The 21,895-nt window shown below is 43.9% G+C and overlaps 1 protein-coding gene across 32 annotated transcripts in view; it reads left to right on the forward strand.

Annotated features, from left to right (window-relative positions):
• Positions 1-21,895, forward strand: part of KALRN (kalirin RhoGEF kinase) — a 783,799-nt gene that overhangs the window by 378,943 nt on the left and 382,961 nt on the right. For all 32 annotated transcript variants that reach the window (XM_051859217.2, XM_051859218.2, XM_051859219.2 and 29 more), the window contains one exon: positions 14,863-14,985. In XM_051859217.2, coding sequence (XP_051715177.2) covers positions 14,863-14,985 — 123 coding nt within the window. The remainder of the gene's footprint in view (positions 1-14,862; positions 14,986-21,895) is intronic.

Raw genomic sequence — 21,895 nt, forward strand, 5'->3', positions numbered from 1 at the left:
CAGTAGTCATGCAATGCATTTTTCTTTTCCTGAGCTTGACCTTTGGCAGTGAGATTGTTAGGCAATTCAGGAGGTTGGGGGAGTGATCTGAGCACCACAGTTGGGCCCCACAGAAAGTGGGATCACTTTTCAATAAGGGATAAGGTGGCCTGCCAGAGAGCTGTGGGTTGGAAACAGGGTTCCTTGGCAAGGTAAGACCTGTGAAGCCAGATTAAAAACATGGGCTATTTATTGTTTACTGTGTGTTCCATGATGAGATGTGATTTCTGGATTCGTCTGACTTTTTGCATGTCAGTCATGGCTTTTTCCTCTACCACAAATAATAAAGAAATGGTTATGTTTATGACCATAAAAGACAGCCTCACCACATGTGCCCTTGCACATGAAGTAGCCCTGTCTCCCCTTGTACTTTCCCTGTTTCTGTCTTCCTGGGTTCTGCTGGGAAACTTGGCTGGGAGGATGGATAGATTGGTGGGGGTGAGAGTGGCTGGCTGGTTGGGAGCTAGGGTCTGAAATCAAGGCGGAGGTTACCTCCTTCTGAGTTCACTGTGGGAGGCAGGGGTGGGGTGCTTGTGCTCAAATACCAGTTTTCAAGCATTTCTGTGGCCACTGTAATTTCAGCATTACACAAAAAGGAGCAGTTTACTCTCCTTCTGTTCTTCTGCACAGTTGAACAGGTATAATCCCAGAGTGTGGTAAAATGTGCATGGAAGATTGAGAATTAGCTATCCATGTCTCTCTGGGCACACCCTTCCTACCTGTTATTGATAGGACCCCTAGTGCTTGTTGCCTGAGGTGGAGAGACCAGACGAAGGGGTCATCCTTATCACTGACTTTGACATGTAAGGGTCTCTCACTGTGCAGTTAATCCCAAGAGCACAGGGGCCTTCAGGCAATGCCCCCTTCTTGAGCTGCTCTAATTCCCTTGCAGTGCCTTCTCCCAGCTGGCTATCAGTTGAATCCTAGAGGAACAGACACCCCTGCCCCAGGACAGATGGGGACTATTGATGTGCCAGCCCAGCTCGGGGCCTGCCAGGATGGAAAAGCAAATGAATCAGTTGGTTGCCTGCTCCTGCCATCTGGAGCCATCCACATCCTTATATTGTACCCTAACTCAGGAAAACTGGGAGGCAGCCTATGAATGACATACACAGAGTACCACACTCCAAAGCACAAAAGAGTGGACATGGCTGTTTCAGTGAACTCACAGAGATCATGGGAGATGATGAGGGTTGCAGCTTGCACAGCCCCTTGGTATCCTCCTCACTGTCCCACTGTTTTACTTTATAGCTATGCAGCTAGGGTAGACTCTGGAGAGCTGCCAAAGGGCTGCAAGGAGGGTGGCTGGCCAGACTCGACTATTGGGGGGCTGCTGTGGTCACACTTTTCTGTGGTCCCCATGATATTAAAACTAAAATGAACAAAAAGTATACTAAAATGGTGCCTCTGTCTATTCTGTATCCTACTCTTGAAAATGAGAGTCCTTCTGAAATTTAAGACTCTATCCGTTCGCCATGTTGTTTGCACTGTGTAAAAGCACATGGAAGATTATGAGATGGATGTGGTGGGAGCTTGGGTTTTCCTGGAGAACTGGATTCTCAGGAGGGTTAGCTCCATTGTTCTTTTCAGGATATGTGACAGGAGGACCACTGTCTCAATCACTCAATCACTTGCTGGAACAGATGCAAGGAAATCTGTGGAAAAATTAGGAATCTTAAACTCAATGAGGGTCTCAACTGTTTACCTGATGCCAAGACAACCTATTTAGTTCTGGTGCTTCAGAACACTTGAGGGCTAGAGTAGAGGAAGGACTTGATCTCTGATCTTCTGACTCCCAGCCATACTTGAGTCTGTCCTAGTTTTCAGGATCACACTGGACAAGTAATTTCATGCTCCCACAGTTATATATAAGTGTGTGTATATATAACTTCAATAACATTTTCACCTTTGCATTACATTAAATTTTAAAATTTTGCATGTCTCATCTATTCCAGTAGATGAGAGCAAAAACCATCATTTTCTCTTCTGAATCTTACAGCTCTGTGTCTGGCACGAAACTGGGGTTTTCTTTATATTTGCTGAATTGTGTTGAAATTAGCTGACTCCCAGTTTCTGCTTCTGTGAAGTGCATCTCATGCCATCCTGCTTCCCAACCCATCCAGCAGTTACTTTGCTAGGAAGTAGCTGGAGTCTTCCCATGGGGATTGTGATGTGAGTCTTGAGACTCTGGTTGTTTACCGCCCAGGCCGTGGATGAAAGAACATAACCTCAGAGCTCATGAAGTATCATGGTGCTCGTCAGTTACTCAACAAAGTTGGGCCTCAACCATGGGTACAGCACTGTACTAGATACTGGAAAGATGCCTGCTGGTTAGAACAACACAAGATGTGCACATTGAAAATACACTACCAGAAAACAGAAGACTACCAGAACATGACAGCCTCTGTGCAAGGCAATAGAGTATTGATGGAGTTGTTATAGCAGTTGCTGTCCTGATGGAGGAGAAAATTGATTGAACCATGTAGTCTGTGTCTAAGACCCCAGATGCACATTTGGGACCCAGTAGTACACATGGGGAGCTTATGAGGGCGCATCGATGGCCAGGATAGTACACATCCCTGAATACAAGCATGGGCTTGGTGTCAGATGGTCTGAGTGTAAATCCTGCTCTGGCATGTCTTGTCGATGTGGCCTTGTGTGAATCTTCACCTCCTGCTGCTCGTCTCTTTTCCTCTAAAACAGGAAGGATAATAATAGGAATTGTCTCATCAGACTGCATGAAATACCAGGACAGTGCTTTGCACCCTGCTGCCTTGTACAGGGTAGAGCCTCAGTCAATATTGGGTTGACAGTCACAACCTCTTTGAGTGGTCCTCGGGCGCCCTCTGGTGCTTGGTGCATTTAGGAGCTCCCAGTCTGATTCTTTATGGCAGCAACTGCTCCTGGGTCAGCTGATTCCACTTCATTCAGTGATAGAATCTCAGAGCTGTCAAAGACCTGGAAAACGCGTCCAATTCAACGTTAGAGATTTAAAGTAGCTTTGCCATGAGTATACTGCTGGTTAATGGTAGTGGTAGAACCAGAAGCTAGCTCTTCTCACTTCCAAGTGTCCTATGGAAAGGCCATTGTGAGAGAGGAGCCAGGGAGACAGAGAGAGAGAGAAGACAAATAGACACTCTGCCTCAAACAAGAAGGGGCAGGGAAAGCCAAGTGAGAAAGAGACAGAAACCGGTGCTGCAAATGGAGAGCAAGCCAGCCTTTGCCTGGCTGACTTCTTGCCCCTTTGCCATTTCTGGGGTGGCATTTTCCCAAGTCTAAGTCCTTTGCCCTTTAAGGGTCCAAAACACAGTAAAGCAGAAAGATGTAAACCAAATATGGGTGCCAGCGACAGGTTGCATTTGCACCCCTGCAGCTAGAGCTGGCTTGGCATGTCATCTCTGTGGTTCCCTTGGGTCCCAAGAGGGTAACTCAGCTCCCCCCTCCTCCACCGAGCTAGGGGACAGTAGGAAAAAGCCTTAAGGATAAAACTAGATATAGATTCATTGATCTGAAGAAAGGAGTGGATAGGACATACCTGTCATACTACTGCTAATGAGTAATTTTCAGCACTATTATTTTTGCAGTTTAGTATAGGATAGTACTGAGGAAAAGCCCAAAAAAAGCACTCCTTATCAGCATCAGCCAATCTCAACTTAATTTTCCCCCAACTCCTCTGATTTCCCACATATGTAAAAAAGTTAATTCCAGGTCCAGATAGACTTGACTTGTGGTCAGAGCAAGATTCTTGTCCTTTCTGGGAAATGCATCTTCCATTCTATTTTATTGTAACCAGAGTGACTGTTTTCAGGAAGCCCCGTGCAGGCCATCTTGTTCTTGCCTTCTCTTGCCCTCACATGTTTGCCAGAATAAACCATTAAAGTGTTTTGGAGCACCTACTGTATACAAACAGCTGTGCGAGGAGTTTGAGGTCTCTGCCCTTGATAGGAGGCATATATACTAAGGCTATTTTAATGGCATCCAGTTGTCTGGGTTCAGAGTCAAGAAAGCAAAATAGCAATGAGCTAGTGGAATCAACATAAAGCATCCCCTCTGGTGGGTATGGGATTTGTGCTGGTCCTAGAAGCACAGGCAGAGGATGGGGTGGTGGTATTCTGATGGGAAGTCAAAGAGCAGAGAGCTAAGTTGTACGTGGGGCACAGGAAAGAGGAAGTTGAAATAGACACTCATGAATGGCAGAGGTAGTGGGAGTGAGGCTGGAGGGGCTGGGTGAGCTCTATTAGGTTGAGTGGTGGTAGTGGAGGTGAGGCTGGAGAGGCTGCATGGGCTCTAGTAGGGGTGAGTGGTGGTGGAAGTGAGGCTGGAGGGGCTTGGTGTGCCTCAGCAGGGGTGAGTGGTGGTGGTGGGAGGTGAGGCTGGAGGAACTGGTGTGCTGTAGTAGTCATGAGTGGAACAGTGACACATTTGAGGCTTCTGTATCTTCCCTTGAAAACTATGTCTTGTTTTTAAGCCATCCAGTCAGGGAAAATCACAAGTGCCATGATGGCAGAATTTCTCTGGCTTGGTGAGTTTCCATTATGAATTAATGACAATTAATGTTAATTTAAAATGAATCTCATCTGCTTCCATCAGTTTTTCTGGAGCCTTGTGAGGAAAATTATAGCTTTTACCATGTCAGCTGTTGCTTGCCAAAGAATGTCTGAAAGAGATTTGGGAATATTTTTTTTTTAACTCCAGGTAATCAATCTTTTACTAGCAGTAGTGACTGTATCCCCTTAATCATACTAAACCAGTTTAGTCATTGTATAATCCAATTGTCAGCTTTATATAATAAAAAATGAGCACTTCAAATTGTTCTCTGAATGCTTAGTTATTTAAAAAGTGACCAGAATGATGATGGGTCTGGAATTTGTGTCTTTCCATATGAAAGAAGGATTAAAGCATTAGGAGGGAAAGACTCAGAGCATACTCTGCATCCACTTACATTAGGAAAGCACAGATCAGGGAACCATTTTCAAAATTGGAAAGAGACTGGATACTTGGTGGGTCCATCAGAGAGGGGATTTAAACATCAGAAAGATGGTTGGTTCCAACCCTGAGACTCTGTTACTGGAAGTAAATGTGTCTATAAAAGCAGTATAATTCAAGGCCCAAGATTCATCATCTTTATGAGTGTATGTAGTTGAGCATCTAATTCCTTCACTTACCTTTTCTTACTTAAGCTTCCAACAGGATGAGGCAGGTGACAGCTCAGTCCCCAGTTTTCTGAAGAGTAAATTGAAGCTTAGACTAGGTAAACTTGCTGATACATTCCAAAGCCCACCTAATAAGAAAGTCCATTCTCTGGATCTTGCTGTTATTCCCCAGGAATTATGCTGGATAATGGGAATAAAATACATAGCCCTTGACCTTGAGAGATCTATAGTTTAGTTAGAATATCACTGATCAAAGAGTTCTGATAGATACTTGTCTCAAAGGATGGGACTTAGCATCATATAGCCACTGACAGATATGATGGATCCTCAAACTATCTTCCGTTAAGAACCACAAAGACCATCATACCCAAACACCACTTTCTTTATGTCTCACCGCTTTAAAATTGACCTCTACAGCTATTTCTCTCTAATACAAATTTCCCTGAAACAGACACTATCAATTCTCATTTATTTTTTTCACAATCCTAATTATGTTAGCTCAGCATTGCTGGAGCTGTTCTTTGTGGCATGCATCTTGAAGAATATCCGTTTGCCCATGGTAGTAATTAGCAGTTTAAAGTTCTCAATTAAGTTTGTTCATGGTGATAATCCAATCATCCAAATGTTTTCAAGTGGATAATAGATGATTCTTTGTGTAGGGTGAATGCCTGGAAAGATTGCAGGGTTGAGGCTCAGCTAAGTAGGGGGAGGTAGGGAGGGAATGAAAGAAGGGAGGTGCCTGCTTATCAGGGTGGCTTTCTGATAAGTCTCTTTGGCCTTTTTGGTGTCCCTGATCTGAGAGGGAGCACTCTGTCCCTCTCCCTGTATTAGGAGGCTAGTACTGAAGGCTCGAAGTTCCAGTCCTTGCTCTTTGTTCTTTAGCCTCTACAGGGTTGGGGGTTGAGCTAGAGTCTTGCCTCTGGCATGCTCCCACCCTTCCTACCTGGGCACTCCATGGACTCCTAGTACCTTCTGCTTCCCGATTCCCCATTTCCCACCCTCTTCCCATGCCCACTGTTCACTGCTCTGCTTTCCTGCCTGCCTCTCTTCCCTTCCCCACCGGGACACCATCTCTTGGTGTTTACATTGGTCTTTGCTTGGTTTTCTGAATGCCAACTCTGGTGGCTGAAGAGCCCTTCCGTGATGAACACCTGTCAAGGAAGCATGTGGATACTTCCATTCTGCAGGGGTGGGAGAAAAGTGAGTTCCTGTGAGGCAGTAAGAGAAGAGAGTTCTTTTCCAAGAGTCCTAGGGCCTGAAGGCTTTCTTGATCCATGGCAATTTTTCACATCTTTAATGTCCAAATTCCCTTTTACTTTTTATGTGAACAAGAGTCAGTCACCATTCAGAGCCCCTTTTTTGGATAACCCCTGTACTTAGCATGTTCTTCACCTCAGCCCCTTAATTCTGAAGACCTGAATACCAGCTAAGGGGTAAAGAATTCACACATTGTCACTAGTGGGGAGCTACAGGAGGATTTTAAGCAAATGACATGTGATCAGTGTGGATGGGCTGGGTGGGAGTGGGAAGAGCCTGGAAACATTGTCATGTAGTATATCCATGGGTCATGAACTACCTGGGGCAACTGTAGACTTGAGAGGATTTATGAAAAATAGTCATTAAAAATTGCTGGCCATTTTGTTGTAGAAAACAAAGAAGGTATCAAGTGTTTATATGAAACTGTATTTCTCAAAGTGTGGTTGTTGGCCCTGGGATTAAAATCATATGGGCGAGCCAGAACCATGGCGCAGTAGGTTAATCCTCCATCTGCGGCACCAGCATCCCACATGGGCGCTGGTTTTAGTCCCGGCTGCTCCTCTTCCAATCCAGCTCTCTGCTGTGGCCTGGGAGAACAGTGGAAGATGGTCCAAGTCCTTGGGCCCCTGTACCCATGTGGGAGACCAGGAAGAAGCTCCTGGCTCCTGGCTTCAGATCAGCACAACTCCGGCCGTTGCGGTCATTTGGGGAGTGAACCAGTGGACGGAAGACCTTTCTCTCTGTTTCTCCCTCTCACTGTCTGTAACTCTACCTCTCAAATAAATAAATAAAATCTTAAAAAAAAAAAAAAAACCCTATGGGCAGAGTAGAGGACTTATGAAAAACACAGACCATCAAGACCCATTCCACACTTTTTGATGCAGAATCTGAGGATGAAGTGATACCTGTAATTTAAAAAGAACCCCAGGTGATTGTTCTTATGCAATGTGAAGTTGGGGAGACTCTGACTTATGAGTGGCACTCAATCACCAGGCATCAAGGCACCTGACCAAGGAACAGACTCAGGAAGCAGCAGCTTACTAGAGCCTCCAGTCTGGTGGGAAGGGGCCAGGGTGGTGGCAGCTCAGACTTCAGGTTTTCTGGACCATCAGGGAGCTTCTACTCAGCCTTGCGTCTGTCAGGAGGCAGGAAAGGAGAGTCTGTACACCTGCTAATGAGTTTCAGCTCAGCTCCCAGAAAAATGATGGCTTCTCCTTCCATAGCAAGACATTTATTTTGATCATACTTGTTCCAAAGAGGGGACAGAAAATGAGTTGCTGGTAATTGGGCATTTCAAGTGGAGCCTGTGTGCTCTCTAGTTGCTACTCGACAGGGAGCTGGGGGTACTGGCTGTTCCCTGCAGAACCAATGCTCAGTGTTCTGGGCAAGGAGACAGAAATAATGATTTGATGGACTCTCCTGGGTGCTCTTACACATTGCATGTACTTGAGCTTTAACAGCAAAATGTGTTACAGACACTGGATGGCACGTAAACACTCATCCATGCGCCTCAGAGTAATGACTTTCTAAATAGTGGGGTTGGGAGGGGAGGGGAGCTGAGGGCTAGGAGGTAGGAGTGGAGAGGGAGGAGTTCTTTAGTTTACTTAAAATATCAAATGTCTTTCTGGATCAAATTATGACACAAACTTAATGACCTGTTTTCAACAAGATGATTTATCAGAAAGAGCCAGATAAGGGAATCAGAAGATCGAGATTCTGATTTCATAATTTATTTGCAAATAGTCTCCATTTCCTTTCATATTTTTTTTTTTTGGCCATGTATGGTACAGGAAGTTCTTAAATCAGATTTGTTGGGCTTGTTCACTCAAATGTTTGTTGAGAACACAACAGTGAATCATATGGGCCCTGCCCGCATGGAGCTTACATTCAGAATGTAGAGATAAAACAACACCAAACAAATATGTAATGTGTCATATAGCAATAGCCAGAGCTGTGCAAATAAAGAGGTGAGTGAAGAAGCCATGGAATATTTCTAAGAAGAGATTCCAGGCTTGTGCAATGGGAACTGCAAAGTCCTTGAAACGAGACTAGTCTCCCATGACCAGTTGGGTTCATGGCTGCTATTCAGAGCTTCTCAATAGCCCTCTTCAAAAGGACTTTCCCCCTTCTTCTTGGCAGCTGGGAAAGACAGTCTCCTGCCCTGAAAGCATTCCATCTTGATTGTATGCTGGTTGGAATAAACACAATTAGATGAGGAAGAAAGGGGGTGATTAAGAAATTATGCATAATGGCTGTTAGATTGCTTTCCAAATCTGGTTCGGGATGTGAGTATCTGTCTTGGAAAAGGCTGTCTGGGAAAGGACTGATTTCTGGTTGAAAAGTCAGGGCAGGAGGAAGCCAGGAAAGCTTTACACGTTGGTACGGACCACCTGCCTGCTGTAGCGTCAGGGACCCAGGCTTCCCTGTGCTGTTACTCCCAAAGGTAGGGCAGGTTGAGGCCCCTTCCTCAATAGGGTGGCACAACCTCTCTCAGTGTGAGTGAGGCAGCAAGCCACATGAGGGTACTTCAGATAGATAGGATGCAGTGATGAAACCTTATTTCCCTCTAATTCCCCTAAGAGCGAACTGCTTTCCAGGTGAGGCAGTGGAAAGGGAGGAGATGCACAAAGAGAACTTCAAATGCAGACAGCAAGAGGAGCTAAGATAGAGTTACAGTGGGAATGTGGAGCTGTTCACCCACACTGGAGGACCAGTCAGTTCTTGAACACGTATGGAGCAGCTGCTCTCTGCCGAGTACCACACTGTGTCCTGGGGTTACAAAGAGTCAGAGTCTAGTGGAGAGTCAGGCCTGCGGACAATAGTTGTTGGTTTGTACAGAATCAGAGAAGAGTGACAGTCATCCTAGCCTGATTGGGTTATTAAAGAATTCAGGATGTCTGTGGCTTAAAAGATGAAGAGGAGGCAACTTGGGAAATAAGTACAGGGAGGAAAAGGGTATGGATAGTTCACACAAAGGGAAAATAGTGAGAATAGAGCTCAGAAGAGGAGGAGCTGATGTTCAAGGGTCAAGGACTGAGGTGGGAAAGCCTCCAGGATGGGGTTGAGAGTGTGAGGGGCTGCAGAAGACTTGTTGCTGCGGCAATGGCACCTTACAAGCTACGTTCCACTTTGCAAAATGTGTGGGTAAATTCCATTTAAATTTTAGATTGTGCTTTTTCAATGGATTTGGTGTCCCTCATTTTTCTTTTTTATTATTAGGATACAGCCAGATTAACAGTTTATAGTTGATTTTTTATTTTTTTAAAAAAGATGTATTTGAAAGGCAGAGTTACAGAGAGGCAGAGAGAGAGAGAGAGAGAGAGGTCTTCCATCCACTGGTTCACTCCCCAGATGTGCTCAACAGCTGGAGCTGGACCCATCTGAAGCCAGGAGCTTCTTCTGACTCTCTAGTGCAGGTGCAGGGGCCCAAAGACTTGGGTCATCTTCTAGTGCTTTCCTAGGCCATAGCAGAGAGCTGGATCATAAGTGGAGCAGCTAGGTCTTGAACTGGTGCCCATATGGGATTGCTGGCACTTCAGGCAGCAGCTTTACCCCCTAGGCCACAATGCCAGCCCCTATAGTTTATTTTTAAACCTCAGTATATAAATTACTTCTTTGAAATCAAAGGCACATCTTGCCATGATCAGATTGACAACTATCATTGAGAGTTACTTCCCATTCAAGTATAGAGGCACAACCATTATTTATGAAAACCGGAGCATGAGTATGAAAAGAGAAAGAAATCTTAAGAAAAATGTCATCCCTGGCACTTCTCATAACTCATTTGCTTCTGTACCAGCAACAGGCTCCACCTCCTGCCCAGTCATTCAAACCATGTGCCTGGGCATCAGCCTTGCCACTGCCTCTCTCTCACTAGCACACCCAATCACTGAATCCTCATAGCTCTTTCCCCAATCTGGCCTTGTCTGAGCCACCATCACCTGTTCTCAGAATTTCTGCAGCCTCCTTTTTCACCCATGCTTCCTTTCCTCATTGATTCTCCATAAAGCAGTCAGAGCATGTGTATTAAATACAGATTCGATGATCTCCTTCTCCTCCTTACAACCCTCCTGTGGCTCTTAGGAGGAATGCTGGAATCTCTCATTTGTACGCAAGGGCTCACCCTGATCTGGGGCCTGCCGTCTCCAGGCCCATTTCCTACTTACATTCTGCTCAGGCCATGCTAATCTTTTCAGTATCTAACTTTCCTTAAGTCCTACTGTCTCTCAGTCTCACCTAGACCTCATTTTTCACCTTTGCAATTAATAATGACTTGTTTGGATGACAGTGCTTGTTATCCTCATAGGCAGGTCTCCAAGTCAAGGCCACATCTGCCTGTTTTCTGCTGCACCCCACCCCCATGGGCTGTAGTAAGGACTGACACTAGGGTGCAAGAAGAGTAATAAATAAATATATGAATATGTAAATATTCACATTCCACACATGCTTCTTTACTGCCCAAGAACCCTTAGACAAAAACAAAAAGACAAGACCTCCACTGTTGGAAATGCTTAAATGCCAACTCAAAGCCATCAGTAGGTATATGAATAGCTATCATCTTGTACTACTCTGACTATAACTGGTAATTGAGTATGTTAAGTATAATCTTGTAGATGTGAGAACTAAACAGGAAAACATTACAAAGCATTCTTTGATGGGTACTTGTGCTTACGTAGGGTTCAAGAGCTGACTAGAAAGTTAATTTATTCTTCAGCCAGTGATTTGCAGATTCTGAATCCTGGCTCACATTAACCTGCTCACCAGAAACTGACAGATACAGAGAATTCCAAGGCTGCACATGACTGTATGTTCAGGTCATTGCCAGGCACAGAAGTACATTTCCCTGCCCTGCAGAATCTATCTGGGGAGCTGGGTTGTACTCCAGGGTTGGAGAATCTGGAAACAGGGTCAGGAGAGGAGGTGGCCTAAGTGTGTGCCTCAGGCAACAAGGCTCTACCAGTAGATGAACCATCCAAAACAAGGTAGTCAGAATACAGCATTTCCACAATTCCTCAGTGATTCTGTGGCTCTCTCCTCGGGTACCTTTTCAGTCTTCATGTCTTACTAAAGAAAATTTACTCACTTCTTAAATTATTTGCTATTTTTACTTGTTAAATTGATTTCCACACAGTCCCTGAGTCCCGTTCGAGGTTGTGCATGTTTTCCCCACAGCTTCAATTCTGCTGGCAAAGATTGGACTAAACATTGGCAACATAACTTCATAAAACAATCACGGTTGTGTTTAAACCAAGTAAAATATGAAATAAATAGGTTTGTAAGTGGTGAAGGCATAGCTAATTAAGTAAGCTGAGTGTTGCTAAATGAAAATAATTGAAATGTTAAAGAAAACAAAATTAAAAAGAAGCAAAAGGCTTTTCGAATAGTATTGAAAGTTGTGATATCACTTCATGTAGTGCAAAAACTTACCAGGTATGAACAAGTGGATGAAAAATATCCTTTTTCAAACCAATATACTTTAGAATAACCAATTTCCTTAAATCTTGAGCTAAAAATGAAATAAAATGCATGGAAATGTTGCCAGATAAGCAGTTCACACTTAATTGCTTGAAACTAAATAGTAATAAAAGTTATAGTATGAACAATCTGTTGTAAATTCCTAATCATTTTTGAAAGGTTATAAGGCAGCTCTTTTATGTACAGAATATTATCTTAATACTTCAATTCAGGGATGAACATTTGTCCTAGTGGTTAAAATGCAGATTGGGATGTCCATGTCAGAATTCCTGGGTTCCACTCCAGGCTCCCTCTTCTAAGTTTCTGCTAGTGCACACCCTGGGAGGCAGCGGTGATGGCTTAAGTAGTTGGGTCCCTGCCATCCATGTGAGAGACATAGATTGAAGTCCTGGCTCCCAGCTGTTGCAGGAGTTTGGATAGTGAACCAGTGGATGATTGATATCTCTGCCTCTCAAATAAATAAATAAATCTTAAAAGATACAATCTCAGTTCATTCTCAAAAAGGATTAATAAAATATTAAGTAAAAATTCTAAAACATCACTACAGTTGGTACACAGTATATGGGAAACTTTGTGACCAAAGATATTTATGTTTGAAATCACATGCTCATAATCCTTTTTTATGACACAGAACTCTGGGATCTACTTGTGGCAAGCCAAGTAAAAATATACTCTCTTGATTATTTTGGTTGAAATTTCATCTTAAGTAATTCTAAAATCATGCAAAAGGAACATTTTGAGTTCTTGCTGCCTTTCAGAGTTTGCAAAAGATAAAATTCCAATCTTAATATAATTTCTTTTCATAAGTGTGCCTTCAGAATATTTTTAAAATAAATATTGCATAACAGTATATATAGTGTTTAAAATCCCCATGCATAATGTTTAGATAAACATTTTGCAGAAAAGACTTATTTTCTTCATTGTAATAGACAAGTACCTGGCCTTCAATTTAAACTAAGTGGATGTTTGTTAAACTCATTTTTATGTTCCTGGGCATCTTTCTCTGAATACCACTGTTTTGGTGTGGGCTTTATGATACTTTCATCAGAGACTCTGGAGATGTCCATACTTTGAACACTACAGGCATGAACATACCCCAAATGTCCCAGGAAGTGAGTGGATTTCCTCGAGTGAGAACTCCCATGCCTGCAGTTTGTGGAGTGATTGGGTTGCTCTACCTCCGCTTACTACAGGGCAAACCTATGATAAAAAACAAACAAACAAAAAAAACCAAGATAAATTAAAATGCTCTTTTAATCAAACCTCATTCATCTAAGCCATTTTCCAAAATGTGCTTTTGGACTCTGTTTAGCTAATGATTTGTGTAGCAGGAGTGGAGTAGGCTCATCTGAGTCACGGGAGGATCTATAACAGGGTTGTCCATGCTGTAATTCTGATTTAATTGTGACCACTGATTTATTGAGTGCCAGCTCTTCAAAGATCAAAGGATAAACTGCTCCCCATCCCCCTCAAATGCACTCATTTATGTTAAGCCACCTGCAAGAATACAAAATGGACATTAAAGGCTTTGGTCCACCCTGCATTTCAGGGCTCTTACTAAGGGGTTTCCACTCTGCCTCTCAAGTTCCCCTCAGGAAAACATTATGCTCTCACTTTGTCAGCATCCTCCACTCATCCCTCTCCTGCCCCATTTACTTCTGTTCCAAATTCTCTAAACATCAAGGAAAATGTCTTCAGGCCAAATCACTAGATAGATGTTAACCTGTTGCAGTTGATTTCTCAACAATGTTGCAGTGGATTCGTTTCTGAGAGGAGGAGCGTGGTGGGGGCAAGAGGCACGGAGTCACCACACAGACCCCGGGAGTCAGTGAAAGTGGGCTTGAGGCGAGGAGCCTGCAGACTCGTTTATTTCAGTTGGTACAATAGCTTATATAGTCAAGACCAGCCAATCCGGTCAAGGGGCAGTTTATTCCCCAACCAATCACAGCCTGTTGCCAGGCAGTTTCCAAAGCCATCCAATCACAGCCTGTTGCCAGTCAGGCTCTTGTTGCCAGGCAGTTTCTGAGACCAACCAATCATGGCCTGCCGTCAGTCAGGCTCTGTTGTCATGTGGTTTCCTCTGTTATGTGGTTTCTGAAGCCATCCAATCACGGCCTGTTGCCAGGCAGTTTCTGTTGTCAGTGGCCATCTTGGCATGACCTTTTCACCTCAGTGGCCATCTTGGCATGAACTTTTCACTTCAGCGGTCATCTTGATATGACCTTTTCACCTCATCCCACCACATTAACCCAGGAAAAACATGAAGTCTCTACTGCTTCCCAAGAGAATCATAGATACTAAAGGCCTTTGGATGAAAAGACCTTAGTTTGGTTGGTTGGTGTTGCTAGTTGAAGGAGAGTAGTAAGAAGCCAGAGGAGGCTGTTGTCCCAGTGATGGGCTATCTCAACCACCCACTTTGGGATTGACTACTCTGGACTTTGCTCCTACGATTAAGAAGAGAGTCCCAGGGGCATGATGAGTCAGGATCCCAAGACTGGTCACCCCTTCTTGAGCATTTGTACAGTAAAGTGCATGGTGAATGGTAAGGGCCATTGCACTGCCTGGCCTGCCACTAACCTAATTCCTGGCAACATGTCTGATTTTATATGGCTGTTGTACAGGTAGTAAAGGGGGAATGATAGTCTGTGTATCTTGTTTGAAATAATGAACTTGTAAGACAATTAAGACAAAGAAAACTGGAAAAGTACTAGGAGATCATGCAGGAGATTAAAGGGCGTGAGTCAGATTTAGTTAAGGGTGGGACTTTGATCGTGCAGAGACAATAATGGAATCTCTTGTATTCACAATGGGTTGGACATTTCCACCTGGACTGCTGTTCAGTGATTGCAATGTAGGGGAGGGACAGGATGCTTGCATTTGTACATGTTGCATATCTTCTGCCTGGAAGTCATTGTTTTTGTCTTCCCTCTCCTGCCAGGTGCTGGACTGGATTGAAAACCATGGCGAGGCCTTTCTGAGCAAACACACTGGGGTTGGGAAGTCCCTGCATCGAGCCCGAGCCCTGCAGAAGAGGCATGATGACTTTGAAGAGGTGGCTCAGGTAAGATGCTATGTATGGGGGGGGGGGGGGAGGGTGGCCATGACATATTGGATTGATATCTTGTGACTGCTGGGCTGTATTGCGAAGAGACATTTGTCTTCTCTTAGATCACTAGATGAGTGATACACAGATTCCCAAGTTTATGGTCTTCAAAGAAAATCTTCCTGTCAACATGAGCCAAAAATGCCTTGTCCACAAGGTGGCAGTGGTGAGAGAGAATGACATTAGCGCTATCATCAACCCAGGGCTATCACTTATGGTTGTAACCACCAGGGGCTGGAAGCTGAAAATGAGCCCCAGCTCTGCTTGCATGCTGTTTACTTTCTAGGACCTGGAGAAAGAGATGGCACCCATTCACCAGGCATGTACCCACAGGGTTAAATGTACCCAGAGACTGCCTTGATAAAATTTGCACAACATTCAATCTTTGAGCTGAGCTGTATACCCAATCCAAAAGGGCATCATTTTCTGATCTGCATAGATTCTGGATAAGGAGTTCTGACCATTTGTCTAATGATAAAATTATATAAAAGGGTTTTTGTTAAGAGCCTCCACCTGAAAAAAGCTTAGTCTAACTCTGTTATATTTCTCTCTGGGAGAGTTTTCCAAATGGACCCTGAAAAATCTTTGTCTTCCAGTTGAAATACTGCTATCCAGTAGTTTTGTCAGGTGTTATTAGTGTCAGTTGACTATAAAACTCTTAAGGATAAAGCCGGGAGGGAATCCATATGACAGAGGGGTAGGTGCCATGTGACAGTGTTGGCCAGGGCTGGCTCTGATCCCACCATGCAGGCAGCCCTCAATATAGTTATCACTCTGGGCCTTGTTCACAGTCCCAGCCCCCACCCCAGAAGGCAACCTGCCCCGGACAAGGGTGTGCCATGGGTTCAAAAAGAAAAGACCTGCCAAGAACAAAATGAGGACATAAAAATTTGTGGTGCATAGACACATCTTTAGGGGATTTATGGGAGCCAGAAAGACCATCAGCAGTGACCCACACCCAGGGGATGAGGGTGGATTGGACTCTACCTGTGGAGTAAAGAAAGCCTCCTATGGAACCCATAAAGATTGCTGCTGGGAAAATAAGATGGTGCAGTGAAAAGTGGTGAGAAGATTCCTCAAAAAGCCAAAAACAGGATTACTGTAACATTCAGCAATGCTACTTCTGGGTTTATTCCCAAAAGAATGGAAAAGACTTGAACAGATATTTGTATACCCATGTTCATAGCAGCTTAATTCATAATAGCCAAAAGGTAAAAGCAACCCCAGTATCCACTGATGGTTGAACAAAATGTGGCATACCCATACAATGGAATATTATTCAGCCTTAAAAAGGAGGGGAATTCTAACATGAGCTACAGCATGGGTGAACCTTGAAGACATGCTAAGTGAAAGAAACCAGCCAGAAGAGAACAAATATTATGATTCCCTTTATACTGAGAGTACCAAGAGTAGCCAAATTTGTATATATAGAGAAATTGAATGGTGATTGTCAGGGGTTAGGGGGAGGAGAAAATGGGGAGTTATTGTTTAATGGGTACAGAGTTTCAGGTTTGTAAGGTGAAGAATTTGGGAGGTAGATGCTAGTGATGCTTGCACAGCAGTGTGAAGCTAATTGATGCCACAGAGTTGCACACTTAAAAATAGTTAAAATGGTTTTATGTTGTGCATGTTTTACCACAATAAAAAAGGACATCGCATAGCCATATAAGCACCTTCTGCAGAATGAGCTGGACTTTGCCACATGGTATAGACATAGGGCCCAATATTTCCTCTAAAGGATGAGAAGAAGCCCAAATCTAACAAATATAGGTAGCCAGGTACCCTAGGTGCCTCTCCAGCATGCTAAGCGCAGAGGATGGGAGAGGACTGCAAGCATCTTCTGCCTGCTGGGAGTGGAGCTGTGGTGCCTGCGATGATCACTTGGTGCACATAGCTTTGGTGCTTCTGCCTCCAAGCTGTCCTGTGGTTCAGTCCCTCTTCAGCTAGGAGGACATCTCCAAAGCCATCCACATCCCTGACCCAGCTCATCCCTCCAAGCTCTTTTCCTGTTGTAGCCTCATGGGCATCACCAGCCTTGGTTCTAGGCCCATGAGGGACCAATAGCTTTTGTCTGTTGTTACAGCCAAGCAAACATCTTGGCCACTCCAACCTGCTTTGCCCAACAGCCCTCCACCTTCTCTATTCCATTCACGTGGAACAATGCCTCTCATTTAGCCATGGAGACACAGCTAACATTCATACTAAAGAAAGAAGGGACACATTTTGGAAACTTTGTGGCTCCAGCCTATATTTTGTCTCCTGCCACTCCGAATAATAATGGTGCCAGGCTTGTTTCGTAGAAGACAGCCTTGAGGCTCTTCAGTGTGCCCAAGTCATCCAGCTTGCCAGTAGCTCTGCTGGGACCCAAACCCAAGTTTTCATACTCCAGACTCACATTCCTATTCCAATTCTGTGCCATCTCCTTATTGAGATGTAGGAACTGGGTATAAAATTCATTTCTAAATGTTTTTTCATGGAAAGTGCAGGACAAAGAGCAATAATGGGTGACAGACCAGTTCTGCCATCCCTGTGACATTTGTTCAACTTTCTGGCCCTGCCAACAAGTGTATGCGGTGATATAATCCAAATCCTCCTGCCTGTGTTTTCTGATAAGACTTTATCTTTTTTAGAGAGAAAAAAGATTTATGACTTTGAAATGACTTAGGCATTTAAAATGTTACGTCTGGAATGGAAAATAGCAGATGTGGACTAAAAAAGGAGCATTTTAGCCAGGGGTCATGAGGCCTTTGCTTCACCCAGTACAAGGCCTCTAGCAATGGATCTTGAGTATGGAGACTAATCCTAACTTGTTCCCTCATACCCACTCAGGTATGGGAATGGGAGAGGACTGCAAGCATCTTCTGTCTGCTGGGAGTGGGGCTGTGGTGCCTGCGATGATTGCTTGGTGCACAACTGTCCCATAGCTTTGGTGCTTCTGCCTCCAAGCTGTCCTGTGGTTCAGTCCCTCTGCAGCTAGGAGGACTTCTCCAAAGCCATCCACATCCCTGACCCAGCTCATCCCTCCAAGCTTTTTTCCTGTTGTAGCCTCATGGGCATCACCAGCCTTGGTTCTAGGCCCATGAGGGACCAATAGCTTTTGTCTGTTGTTACAGCCAAGCAAACATCTTGGCCACTCCAACCTGCTTTGCCCAACAGCCCTCCACCTTCTCTATTCCACTCACATGGAACAATGCCTTTCATTTAGCCATGGAGACACAGCTAACATTCATACTAAAGAAAGAAGGGACACATTTTGGAAACTTTGTGGCTCCAGCCTATATTTTGTCTCCTGCCACTCCGAATAATAATGGTGCCAGGCTTGTTTCGTAGAAGACAGCCTTGAGGCTCTTCAGTGTGCCCAAGTCATCCAGCTTGCCAGTAGCTCTGCTGGGAGCTGCCCAGCACTGTGAAATTATTGTTCCACCCACCCCTAACCACAGTGAAGGGAGAGTGACTGTCAGTAGCAGCCTGCCTGAGACCTGCGTTGTTGTGTGCAGCACAATGGTATACCCAGATGGTAAGAACGTGGCCTGCTCAGAATCAGCCCTTTAGGCATTCAGATCTGGCTAAAAAGCCCATGAGAATTTCTCAGGCATGGAAAGCCAAGACACTGTGGCAAAATAAATAAATAAATAAATAAATAAATAAATAAATAACTGACCTAAATGACAGATCTCTGTGAGTGAGATCCCAGTGGAAAGAACAGGCCATCAAAGAAGGAGGTACCTTTCTCTGAAGGGAGGAGAGAACTTCCACTTTGACTATGGTCTTGTCTAAGTAAGATCAGAGTTGGTGAACTCACTCAAGAGGCTTCCATAACCTTGGCAGCTTGTGACAAGAGCCTTGGGTGATTACTGACGTCATCAATAAGAGTGTCAATTGTTAACAACGGAAGTCACTGTGTACCTATTCCCCACGTAGGATCTCTGTCCTTAATGTGTTGTACTATGCAAATTAACAGTAAAGCTACTACTCAAACAGTACTCTATACTTTGTGTGTCTGTGTGGGTGCAGTCTGTTGAAATCTTTACTTAGTATATACTAAGTTGATCTTCTGTATATAAAGATAATTGAAAATGAATCTTGATGTAAATGGGATGGGAGAGGGAGTGGGAGATGGGATGGTTGCAGGTGGGAGGGAGGTTATGGGGGAAAAGGTGCTATAATCCAAAAGTTGTACTTTGGAAATTTACATTTATTAAATAAATGTTGGGAAAAAAGAACACGGCCTGGTCAGGCTGGAAAGGGCTCTTCTCTTTCTCTCTTGCTGCTGCTCTCCATTACTCAAAGGCCACTGGGAGAAGAGGAGTGGATTTAATCAAGAATCAGAAAATTCTAGCACAATGACAGAGAGCCAACGTATGGACACTTGTTCCTTGTTGCTTAGGGTTGCAGTTGTTGAGATGTAGTCGTGTGTGTTGTGCAGAAGGAGGCTGGGGGCTGCTTTTGAGCAATATTGTAGAGAGTCCTGACTCAGTGAAGGAGCCTGTTTCAACATTAGCATTTTATGATTCTTGAGGTCAATATGAGAAAGGAGTTCTGAGCACTAGTTCTCTGCATTTAGGTTCAAAGCCCTGTCTTGAATCAAAGCAGAGAGAGAGCTATTGCAGCTGTCTCTGCTCCTGGGAATCTGCCTTTCTGTGAGAGAGCAAGCCGTCAAGCGGAGGAAATGATCACCAACCAGAGAGGGGTTGGTGGGAAGCCCCTGAACAAGCAGATCTCCAGTCTTGGGATAGTGGGGAACCTGTGTGATCTTTGAGGTAAAGATCTTTAAGACAGCTATTAAATTAGATATAAATGACATGTGCAGAATTATTGCAGCAGTCTGTTATCTGCCATTTAACTTAAATTTTGTGCTTAATAAGTTGAATACATCTTAAGCCAATTCTCTAAATGTTATTTGGAAGATATGAATTAAGTATGAGTCCTCAGCTCATCCTGCAGATGGCACTCTTTGAATAGCCTATCTACCAGCTGAGCTGCCCCAGAAAGGCACCAGTCCTGCCTCCTCACTAAGGAGGCACCCAACATGTGCTAGCTGAGCTCTAGGGGTAGGGGTGAACCAGAGCCAGAGGTCTTTCTAGTCCAAGCTGCCGAAGTTGCGTGTGAACAAACAGAAGACTGGGCACTGCTGGGACCCCTCCCGGTCCTGGTAAATAATTGACTCAATTTGCCTTAGAAACTCACCAAACAGCAGGTTTTAAGAGGCACTTACATATTTTTTTGTGACACATTGAATGTCATCCACAGTATAAACAAGCGTAAGACAGAGTTGCTGCCTGTAATAGCATAGCTATCAGGGGATAGATGTGTTCATATCTGTGCAGGTGGTGGAATAGAATCTAGTACTGTTAAATTGTCCTGAGATATTTACTATTACTTGGTAGAAGAGTACTCAAGTGTCTGTGGTTTAGTTAGCAGCTGTGACTGCTCTGTTAGTGGTCTGCTTTATGGCCTCATTATCTGAAATGCCAGACTTTCTGTAAGCTAAGTTGGTAAAAATGAGCAAGCATTTACATTCAAATATATATTATCTAAAGTCTCAAAGCACCAAATCACATTTAAGCAGCTAAGAATATTAAGTAGCATTAGTGCAACATTTTTGAAAGAGCAGACAATTTAAAGAAATCCAAAAGCATAGACACGGTTAAGTACTTCATTCAATAATCTCTGGTTGGTTCTTTCCCTGTATGGTCCTTGAATACAATGCACTAAAATAATTATTCTGAGTCTTGGGATCAAAGTAGATGAAAATGGAAGAAAAGCACTTTAGTGGACCTATCAGTGACCTTGCCTTCCAAAGATATTCAAAGTGTAATCAGCAAATGAACCTACCCTAGTTCTAAAGACAAATGGAATAGGATAATCCATAAAGAAGGGAACCCTATGCTCTCAGAGCTGGACAATAGCCCTCATCAGTTCTCATGTCCCATCAAGTGTCTGTGTTGGTCACTGTGGGAAATGAAAGAGATGCATGGTTTCTGTCTTAAGGAAATCCCAATCAAATGAAAATGTGTATCAAACATATCCTACCCCTCTAATGAATTCCATAGTAAGAGAGGAAAAATAACCTTTACTCCTTAGGGTTTTCTATGAGAACTCTAGCAGCATTTCTAGGGAAAGTGAGGAAAAAAACATGTTTTCTTCACCTGGTGATCCAATCAATTCGCCTGCCTCAGGGATGGTCCATTGACCTTTGGAGTAAGTTGTCTTTCTCTTCTTGCCTGAGTTGATGACCATTTATAGCTGCAAGTGCAAGCAAAGGGAAAAGGTGGGAAAGCTTGAATAGATACTTTTTCATACCCCAGCCTCCTAGTAATGATGAGAGGTGCTTAGGCAGATGAAAAAAAATAGTAAGGAAGAAAGCCTGGAAAATGTAGAAAAAATAATGTCATAAAGTAGACAAGTGGAAGAAAGTGTAGCAGCAGAGAAATAAGACAGTCTTGGCCTCTGGATCTCAAATGACACATTTTCTTTCGGGATGGATTCAGGACATTTTTTCCAGGGAGCACTGGAGAGAAGTCACTGGCATGAGCTGATGGGAGATGTGTCCTGTGACCACTCTCAGAAAGAAGAACTACAGTTTATCTGCTGTGGAAAACTCCCAAACAAAGGGTTTGAGGGTCACTTTGTGTAGATCTGACGTGGAAAACTAGGAAGGAGTAGGAGCCAACATCTAAGGTATTGTACAGAGCCCACTACAAGCCCATGAACTGCCCCTCACCTTTGCTGCCTCCTGCAGGGAACAAACGATACCTTCAGAGGAAATCAGGGCTATATTCCTAATGATTCTATAGCTCTGGGTAAGAAACTGAGAGATTGAAAAAGGACAGGTGTGTTTTTGTCTCTTGTTCCCTGTGATGGCACT

This window comes from Oryctolagus cuniculus, chromosome 4 (genome assembly GCF_964237555.1).
Source record: "Oryctolagus cuniculus chromosome 4, mOryCun1.1, whole genome shotgun sequence".
In the NCBI taxonomy this organism is placed as follows: domain Eukaryota; kingdom Metazoa; phylum Chordata; class Mammalia; order Lagomorpha; family Leporidae; genus Oryctolagus; species Oryctolagus cuniculus.